Source organism: Fulmarus glacialis, unplaced genomic scaffold, assembly GCF_000690835.1.
Source record: "Fulmarus glacialis isolate BGI_N327 unplaced genomic scaffold, ASM69083v1 scaffold13761, whole genome shotgun sequence".
Lineage (NCBI taxonomy): Eukaryota > Metazoa > Chordata > Aves > Procellariiformes > Procellariidae > Fulmarus > Fulmarus glacialis.
In genome coordinates, this window is record NW_009192217.1 from 1 (window position 1) to 10,477 (window position 10,477).

Consider the following 10,477-nt stretch of genomic DNA (forward strand, 5'->3'; position numbering starts at 1 on the left):
GGCGCTCCGTCCCTTCTCGGACGGACGGGGGGTGAGGGGCACAGAGGTGGAGAGAAGAAGGGGGCAGCTTTACATCTACGGTAACTAGTATTAGTTGCACTACTCCACTACTGCTACCCAGCTGCTAACTTACACGGTGCACGGTTAAGTACAAAGGGAACTACTGGAGTTAGCAAAGGCTCCGACCGAGCACGCTCTAACTCCAATGTCTGCCCTGGGCTGTCCCAGGCAAGAAGCTTCTCTTCACAAGACTGTGTAGCTGCAAAACAAATGTAAGCATTAAAATAATAAACAAACAAAAACCAGAAAGCAAAATAAAAACCAACAAAGAAGTACAAACACACATAGCCCCAACCCCGGTCGGCACACAGAGACATCCGCTTCCCACCAGCAACCTCCACCCGCTCTCCTGCCTTTGTCACACGTCAGCTGGGCTGGACACTGCTCGGAGGGGACCACCCTGGCACCGGTGCAGCAGAGCACTAATGCTGCTGGAGGTAGTTTGAGGGTGACCTAAAACACCTGTCGGAGTAGTGACAGAGCAGCACGAGAGCAAGTACGAGATGCGAGTGAAAGGGAAAGAAAGAAAGGCATCCAAATCACTGCAAATCTCAACTCGGAGGGGAGCGGGGTGGGAGAATGCTGCCCCACCCGGCAGAAAAGTGATTTGGCACTCCTCAGCGTACCAAGCAGGGCATTGCTATGAGCAAGAGGAAGGAGTTAATGAGAAAGCGGTGATGGACAGTTCACAGCAAAAAGGACTTCAGAAGAGATCATTTCCCTTCCGTTCTGGCTGGGCAAAACACCTTTCCCATTGCACCTCATGAACCAGCAGTTTGACATCCTTAGAGCTACTTCAAAAATAAGTAACAGAGAAGCTCCGACTGCTGCGTCGTGTGAGATACTACTGCTGTGTGCAGGAAACCAGGGAAGGAACACAGGAGGAGACAGAAAAGGGCATGCCTGTTCCTTCCCAGACTGACCTGAACAGTATCAAATACTCCAGACGTTCCCAACTCACATTAAGGATTCTCCCATTATAGCTTTAAATAGTCAGGCAGCTAGTATGGTATGTCTGTGTAGGGGAAACGCTGGGAATCCCACCTAGATCTTCTCCAACCTACTAGCTTTTTTCATATCCATTTTCAGAGTTTTTCAGCCACAGGCTCCTCTGCGGAGGCAGCCAATTCAGGGGAGATCAGGCAGACAGTACCATAACTGGCAGACTAAGCACAGTACCAGCTAACTGAGCTAGCAAGACAGACACGCAAGGTAAAGCTCACAATAGATAAATGCCCCTCAGAACCAACATTATCGAAGGATTTTCACTCAGAGCACTTGACAATGGATTCAGAAATGCTGAAGGGTCTTCCAGCACCCACAGCCTCCCTTCCAAAGGATCCTCAAAGCAGTTTGTAAAAACTGCTTCTTGTTCCTTTTGTACTTCCCGAGCACCACCCATGTCTGGGGTGCCCAGAAGTTCGTGACAAGCGAGACTGAATTCAGCCTTGCGCATCCCCTCCACAAGCAGACCTGCACCACTGACCCCATCTACCACGAGGAAAACTAAGAGATGCAGTGACTTGCCCAAGGAAACCCCAAAAGGCAGTGTCTCTGCAGAGAACTCCACGTCTCACCCAGATGAAAGCAAGGGAATGAAATTAGCTAGGATGAGGTTCTGGTTTTTTTTCAAAAAGGGAAGGAAAGGTTTGGAAATTTTCAGTGTGCAAAGGAGGGTATTTTGCAGGAAGGGAGATGATTTCTTTTTATTCTGGAGTACTAGAAATGAAAAATCAACGTTCTGGAAGTTGAGGAAAGGAAAAATCTTGGGGAAGGAGAAATGGGAAAGGTGGAGGGAGGGTGGGAAAAAGATGCCGTGAAGCACTGCACCCCTGGACTTACTGGCTGAGAAACAGAGAGAAAGCTGGGACTGCATGGACTCAGTCTGTGTTTTGCTCTCACTGTGCCTCCGTCCTTCAAGCACTGAGCTGCCGTCCCCGGTGGAGAGAGGGGGAGCTAGCATGGCAGGGAATTAAAACACAAACACAAACAAAACACGCAAGTTCAGTAAATAAAAAAAGAGAAAGGAAATAGGAGAACATTAAAGAAACCACAATGCTGGGCACAAAACATGCAGGAGTATCCTCCAGGGCAAAGCCAAGAAGACAGCTCTACAACATGGACCTGCTGTGCAATTTAGAATGACACAGGGGCAGGTGGGGGGCGCTGGCTTGAGCACCACCACAGTGGAAACAACACATCCCTGAGGCAACTGTCACTGATGGATCAAGACAATGTCTCCTACACCACAGCAGAACAGATCTGCGTAACCAAATAAGAAGTTGGCAGAGGAATTGCACAAGCACTTCCCTTTCCCCAGAGTCATGGCTATGCGGAACGCCGAGAACTCCAACACCCCTAAACCTTTTGGTCTAATTAAGTTTTGCTTGAGTGCTTGCTTAGCTTAAAACATGGAGGGGCAGAAGTTGAAAAGGAACACAGGTGAACACTGCTACACTTAAAACTGAAGCACTAAAATTACCAGAGCTGGCCATAGCACAAACCATTACTGTGCAAGCTCCTTCCCTCCCAACCACCATTCAAAATGCTCCCTTCTATTAAAATCATAACAAAATTTTCTAACCTCTGCCAAAAAAAACCCCAACCCCTCAGTTTTGATCTGCAGCAATGTAGCCCTACACAATTCTTCATAGATTTAGCCCTGGCCAGCTGCCCTCCTTCCCCCCACCTCCTGTTCCAGTCCTAGCCTTCCTCTCCTCACAGCATTCGTATTCCTGACTTACAGGACCCGTTGGCTCAACTGGCTCAAGTCTGGGACCTCTCCTGAACAAAAGCTGCCAAAGAAGACAAGGTTGTGGACAAATATCTGTTCTGGATGGCTATCCAGCAGAGATTAGATAAATCAATTTCATTACCATACTACCAAAACCATCCAGTTCCCTTCCCTCAAAGCTAGGTTCTTAAACCACAGATTACTCTTTGGCAAAAAGGTGGTAGCTAGAATACTGTCCTGTAATGAGGTCAGGTCTTATCTGAAACAATCTGTATTGCAGAGCTCATTCACTCACTGGCATGTGTTTCTGCTCCCTGTGACTCCTCAGAAGAGGAGCCAGCGGCTTGTGACAAGCCACAGGAAAAGCATCAGGAACTAGCCCAGCTGACAGAGGTGACTTTGCTGCTACACCACAGGGTCAGCATTGATTTTTCCCTGGATACGTAACTCACATTGACTACAGGGAGAATGACAATACCTCTGCCTCAAAATGCAAACTGTTAACACATTTGCCTCGGAATGCAAACTGCATGCACCCATCCCTAACCTGCTCATTCAGGAAAATGTCTGCTCGTCCTTCTTTAGGGAAGTCAGGAAAAGGACAGCTGCTCAAACAACATGAGCAGATATGGGACTTGGAGCTCCTTCACCTAAAGAGTTTTACAAGCACAGAATATTTACGATACGGTCACTGAAAGCTGTGAAATCTCCTCTCAGCCTGTCCCTCTACTGATATCTCAGTCAAGGACATGAAAAATCATTTCCATTCAGAGATGATAGGCTGAGAATGATCTTCATCTTAGAAACAAAAATAGACCCAAAGAGAAAAAAATAAAGAGGGAAGTGTGTGCATGTCACTAAAGAGATTCCCAGAAAGGGGTGAGAAGCGAGACTGAGCAGTAACAGAGAGGTTTCAACTCCCTGTCACTTACAGGGAAGCACAAAAACACAACCAGACTCCAAACCTCAAGGGACTGGTAGGGATTTTCCAAGCCTAGAAATGGGCTGGAGATGAACAGATTATGATATTTGCAAGGAAAGAATTCCAGCTCTGAGGCAAAAACAAATTAGCTCAGGGCAAACAGTGTTTATATACCACAGAGGCCAAGTCAGCTGGTTCCCCAATGCATGGTCCCTGTGACAGGAATGACAGTGTCATGGTGAATTTATGAACCGAATCAGACACAGAAATCTGGGAAGCTAGTTCAAGGCAATGATCGAATCTCCAGGATCCCCTGCCTGCACTTAACTGTATTAGAAATTACAGGCAAAACACCTACCTTTCAGATCCTCATCTTCGGTTGTGGTGTTACAGCTCTCTGTGGAACCCTGCATGGCAGAACAGAGCGTTACCAGGCATCAACAGTTGGGAGCATGAGTAAATAGTTTGATTCGTTTTGTGAAGGAAGACGGGGAAAAGTGCAAAAACATTGGCAGGGATGGCAGGGAGAGGATGATACAAGGAAGATTTGGATGGAAGCAGGCCAAATATTAAGCAAAACTTAACAGCATCTCTGCTCAGCTTTTGCATGTTTAAGCCGTTCAAGCCATCCACCCAGAACTTTTACAAGGACAGAAGTTACCAAACTCTGTCAAATGAGATCAAATGGGATGTGCTTCTGTTTGGAAGAAAATTAGCCACAAGAAGCTAAAGAAGGGCTCCTAGGCTTTCTCAGAGGAACAGGTCTCCATTTCGAGACGAAAAAAAAAAAAAGCGCGTAAGTGCCTGTATCTTCTCTTCCACCCCACATGCGGAAGAGTGGTGATTACACACCACAGTAGGAAAGAGATGATAATACTTGAACAGTTGTCCCTAGTCAGCCTCTTCCAGAGATCCACAGCCATACAACACAATCCTCCCACTTTACTGCAAGCAGTATTCAGGAGCATGCTACAAACCAGACGTCGGAAAGGTAGAAACCGAAATAAGACACACGAAGACGAGAACGACAAGAGAGAAGCGGAGGTTTCTCTGGCAACACTCCCATCCCTTACCTTTATGCCATCTGTAGCATTATGGACAACAGTTGTTTGAGGCTCCTAGGAAAGGATGGAAGAATCATTAAACTCCAGTTCCAAAGCATTCTCTCATTTCTCTTTGCTCCCCAGTAAGTGGAGAAAAGGTGACTGACATTAAAAAAAAAAAAAAAAAAATCAAACCACAAACTCCAAACAGCACACGTGTGCTTGCGTGTGCACGCACACACTTCCTGCACAGGTTTCCTGAAGAGAGAGGCTGCACTAAAAGCTACAGTCACAAGGAGACAAAGCCCCCAGCTTCCCTGCAATTGCCCCTAATTCCCAATTTGCCTTCAGTGAACCAGGCTGGCACAAACACCAAACAGCAACTGAGCAGCCAGACTGCACCCTCTGCAGCCATTCATGAAGTAATGACCCCTCAGCAGTGTCCTCGCTGGAAAATGCTTCAGAAGACGGAGAGGGGGAAGAAAGGACAATACTGGGCTGGGGCCTTTGTCTCCCAGTTTTTTTGGAAGTTTGCCAGGTATTTTACCCTAAAAAAAGGGACATTCATAATTTCCATAATAAAAAGGGGATAAGCCAGACCACCTCAATGCCTCTCAGGGAGGAGCTGCTAAGGGAACTGGACTGTGAAAAAAGGCACATTTTTCTCAAAGTCTCTCTAAAATGAGATCCAATTTCAATAATAACAACAATAATTAGTAATTTAGAAAGGCTCCCTCAGTTTATTATCAAAACCATAATGAACAAAGCCAGTGAAGGGAAAGCAGAAAATTATGAAGTGTCCCAAGAATCCTTTGCCCTACAACAAACAACAAAAACATCAAATCCCACCCTCCCACCCCCCAAAAAATGCCGAATCCAGCTCTCCAGAGACACACAACAAAGAGCAGCTACCAGGCCTACAGGTGCTAACTAGCTCCTTCATTACCGGGACAAGACTTCAGGATCCTGCACCATCTCCTCCCACTGCTGTCACTCTTGCAGGGTGGCTCAGCAAGGGCACCAGGGACTGTGACGGTGCAGTGATAAAAACTCACCCATCTGCCTCTGTCACCCACTGCACTGCTGCCTGATCTTCCAAGCATACTGAGGCGGACCACACCGAGCTGTGCCGTTAAACGTACTAGGCACAGGGCACCCTATGAAGCCCACTGCGCACAACCCAAACAGAAGATGCTAGCCCAGCAAGTCAGTGAGCTGCAGAGGATCAACCACACAACTGAGCAGGCCAAATGGGCCATCAAAGGATTCCTCTAAAACCCCTTTGCCTCCTGCCCTTTCTTCTGTGGTGTCCTGAAGTCCATCCTCCATTTCCTGGGTGTTGGAGAGTGGATGGAGCTTGACACTCTCTTCTTCCAAACCAGCCTCCCCAAAGCTAGCAGGAACAGTTGAACGGGACACACAGAACTATACAGGGATGGCACAAGGGGAAGTCCAGGCAAGCTGCGATCCCCACATCCAACCACAGCTCTGCTCAGCATCCCCACCCCAAAGCCTGTGAGGTTGTGATCAGGCCCCACAGCAGCACAGGGACACAGACAGAACAAAGCCAAAACACAAGCTGAAACAGAGCAGCACAAGCAGCACTCGGGATGGGGGGGAAGGAGAGAAGGGGAGAGGACAGAATCAAAATTAAACCAAACAGGAAAAAAAAAAAGCGGTTGGGGAAGATACCATGGACGTCTGCACTGGGGGTGTTTCTTTTGCAGTGCTTACTATACTGGTTTTGTTGTTGCTCTGTGGCTGAGACAGAAAAACATGGTTTTAGTTCCCCTGCTGGGCAGCAGAGGCAGCAAGAAAATGACAGTATTGCTTCAATCCCAACCATCTCCTCAGACCCTCCCCTCCCCACAGGCTCGATTACCAAGAAGAGGAAGGAAGAAGGAGTGCTGCCCAGGTTGCTGGACACCATCCTTCCTGCAGAGGCAAAAGATGTTGTACAGGATGTACCAAAACCCAAATGTGCATGGACTGCTAGAGCTATAAGGAAGGAACACAGAAGGGAAAAAGGCAGCAGCCCAAAGGGATGGGGAGAATCCTGCAATGAGGACCAACAAAACTATTTGGTGAAGAAGAATGAGACATGGCAGCAGTCCTGAGAGAAAGAGACTACAGAAGTGAGAGAGACACAATAGTCATGGTGCAGTCTCAAACAGGGGACAAATGGGAGTTGTGTCTGAGAAGTCCCAAAGTGTGCAGGAACTGTCCTAGATATGTGATGATGCTGAGGATCCCAGGGAATCTACTGATGCAAGAAAAAGTGTGGTCAGCCCTAGAAAAGGTAGAGAAAAGGTGAGGTATGGTGTGTTGTGTCCCTGCTGTGACCTGAACAAAGAGAATTCAGGACCAAAATATAGAAAGGGATGGGAGTGGAACGCAAGGAAAAGGCCATGTAGTTCCCCAAGTAGTAAGTCCTTTGGATGGTGCCCAGTAGTTTTTCGTCTGTCCCCTCTTCAATCTCGCTTGTAGCTGGTGGTGGTGGAAGAATAAAACCTTCATCTTCTGCATTCACATAGCACAACAGTGAGGCAGTCACCAGCTTGCTGCAAAGAAATGTCCCATTGAGTCATGTATGTCAGTTATGTCAGGAATGAGCAAAGTCTATGTTTGTAGGATGACAAACCTGTGTCCACTAGCATATAGTTCCTAGCCCACAAATCCAGTCAGTTGTTGGAGAATTAGGCCCACAGTTACACTGCTGTGTAACCCACACCAGGTATATAGCCCTCTTGCTGCCAGACACCAGCAACAATGTCAAAATCAGCACTGGAGGAGCCTCACTCAAACTCCTTGGTTTACAGATCAGGGGTACTGGATGGGAGTTCACAGCAGCGTGACCTCATTGCAGCTGCTCTCCATCCCACTGTTCTTGGGGAGTGCAAACTCATACTGCAAAACATCAGGCCCTCATCACGCAGTAATCACCACAGAGAATGCAGAAGTCAAATGCTGAGCTGGAAAACATCTGCCAAAGGTTTAATTATGTCAACCAGAGACAGATCCTATGAGGTTGACACTTCACACACTCCTACCAATACTTCAGGTTTTTTTCACAAGCAGCATGCCTTGGCTTAGCTATCCCTTCTGGAGAGGGAGAGAGGAGAAACAGAAAAGGAAGATGGGGCAGGTGGAGAGGCAAAGAAGTAGGAGAGAGGCAGGAAAGAATTCTTTAAAAGTCCATGGGGAAAAAAAGAGCATATGACACACTCAACCCCAAAGCTAAGAAAGGAGAAACACTTCACAAATTACTGTTTACTGCCTCTTCCTATACTTCCCACATTGTCCTAAGACTTTGGCCTTCCAAGAGCTTTGCTTCCTGCATGTATTTCCAGCCTGATGGGAGAAGAGATGACAGGCCACTGTGGATGTGAGAGAGGAGCAGATCAATCTGAAAAAATGAATCCCAAGCTATTTTGCGGCATAAACACAACCAAACTTCTGGCAAGGCCTGGGTCCACCCCTCCACACAGCACTGAGGTTCCTGTACTTCTTCAGAAACAGTGATCCTAATGCAGAGAGCTATCTTCTAAACCTCTTCCAGTGAGAAGAGAATGGCCCATTTTTCTTAGTCCACTGGGATAAGAAGATGAAGTTAGCGTGAAAGCAGCTATTCAAAAATACTTCCGACTTTTTGGAAGGCTTTATAACTGAGGCCAAATGGGAAAAAAAAAACCATTCAGGAAGCCACTGCTCTGGAAAAAAGTTGACAGCAGCTTATTAGGTGTAGGATGTCACCTTACAAAGTGCAAACCCACGCACACCCAAAGCACGCAGCCTACTCCCCAGGCTGCACTGAACACCCAGTTCATCCATCATACTCTTCCCCTGCCAGTGGGCTGAAGACGACCGAGTATCATGTTTGCTAGTCCAGAATCACATAGCATTTTACTCCAGGACAGAGTCCCAAGGAAATAAGAGACAGGAGGCTTAGCCTAAGCAGTTTTCACAGCTCTTTCTCAGATGGAGGTATCTGACATACTGAGCTTCCCACACACACTAGGTGTCTTGTGGCCACCTAACCAACTGCCCTTCCCTGGAAAAGACTGGCCTGCCCTTCCCAGAGGCCCAGGTACCGCAGCTAACTCTTACCCCTCCTTCCCCTCCTACTGCCAGCCAACATCACAGTCACTGGGCAGGCTACGATCCTTGGTAATTCACAGCAGTACAGCTCAAGTTAAAAGAGGCCAATTCACCTAAAAAGGTGCCAGGCCCTTCTTAAGATCTATGTAACATGATTAGTTTTGGCACAGCAGTTGGCAGCGCTTCCTGAGCTAGACAAGAGACAGACAGACAGGCACAAACAACACAGAGGGTGCAAAAGAAAGAAAACAGACCAGTGATCATATCGCTAGGGACACACATTTCTAGCCAACTAAAAGAAAATAAGTACCAACACATGAACCGTCTCTGGTTATTTAGCCACCTTCACCTTCACTGCTTCCATGTTTTCTGAGGCTGACATTTACATATCCCAGCTGCTTTAAAACAACATGGAGAGGGAATTTAAGTATTGCTGGCAGTGGGCAGAAAAGAAGGGCAAGAAAGGCACATGAACTCCTGCCCTGGAGTTTCATAAAGGCAGGGCTGGTGAAAAGTCAGTTCCTCACGTCAGATTTTCCAAGCAGTACTTTGGGATGACTTTTTTGTGTTTACATAGTTTTAAGCTGTCATTGAAGGAGGAAGAGGAGAAATATCTTCCAGATAGTAATGTAGAAACAAATTATTTGCTTTCTCAGTACTATAACATTCCTGTTCCTACCTGCAATAGGGGAGAAATATTTTCTGTTCTTTTTCTGTGTAAAGGAGATAATGCAGTAACTAATTTTTGTACTTTAGTTACTATTAATATCTCAGTGTCAGAGACAAAGGCATCATCTAATCGTCTGTGTATGACTCCTTACAATATGGCACTGGCCAATTTTCTCTTTGCTCCCTTTAGAGTGGATTTGACTACTTTTCGGACAAATTCTATGGATGTCAAACGTCTGGATGGATGAGAAAAGGAAACGAACAAGACAGGGGAGGCAGTTACTGGGTATTTGGTCATGCTGGGATACATAAACAAGATCAGGACAAAAGGAAGTTTTGGATTACAAAGGCTCTGACAAACCTTTTCAGTAAGTATGCTAAAAAAAGAAGTGACCGGCAGCTCTGAGCTACCCAGCGGTGCTGTGCCCACACATTTCATCTGAACAGTGGAGCCCCATCAGTCTCTGCCACATTTGGAGCGACTCCCAGTTTGTTCTACACTGCAGGGCTCCCACCAAGGATGACGGCACCAACACCAGGCAAAGCACCTGCTCCTCTTTTTGGCACCTCTGCAACAGAATGACAAAGCCCCATGTCCAGGCAAGGCACGCACCTGCTCTGCTGAGCCCAGGAGAACCACTGTCTTTTTTCGTTTCACACTTAGAGCAGGCAAGGTCAAACTGCATTGCCAGCAGTTGATTTTCTGCACAAAATGGGAACTGTACGAGTGGCCGGGTGCCAGATGATCACAGGGCCCTTTTAGTGAGGACATGGACCTTTCAGTGCACAATGATCCCCCCCGCCACCACTCCCCTGCACAGACATGCTATGTAGGGTGATGAGCACAAGCCGAGCGTGCATGGCATGAGAATGGCAGACGCACGAATCGCAGGCAGCTTACGGGAGGTGCTCACCATCAAATGCACACTGGAGCTCGACTTCCTTTTCTGG

At 47.1% G+C, this 10,477-nt stretch overlaps 1 protein-coding gene across 1 annotated transcript in view; it reads right to left on the reverse strand.

The window, feature by feature from the left end:
* Positions 1–133: 133 nt before the first annotated feature.
* The window catches only part of LOC104083485 (calcium/calmodulin-dependent protein kinase type II subunit gamma-like), a gene marked incomplete at its 3' end in the record, with an annotated part of 65,143 nt that continues 54,799 nt past the window's right edge, over positions 134–10,477 (reverse strand). The window contains exons 13-17 of the mRNA XM_009586987.1: positions 6,452–6,520; positions 4,790–4,834; positions 4,075–4,123; positions 1,903–2,016; positions 134–259 (exon numbers count right to left, since the gene is read on the reverse strand). Of these exons, the coding sequence (XP_009585282.1) occupies positions 134–259; positions 1,903–2,016; positions 4,075–4,123; positions 4,790–4,834; positions 6,452–6,520 (403 nt within the window). The remainder of the gene's footprint in view (positions 260–1,902; positions 2,017–4,074; positions 4,124–4,789; positions 4,835–6,451; positions 6,521–10,477) is intronic.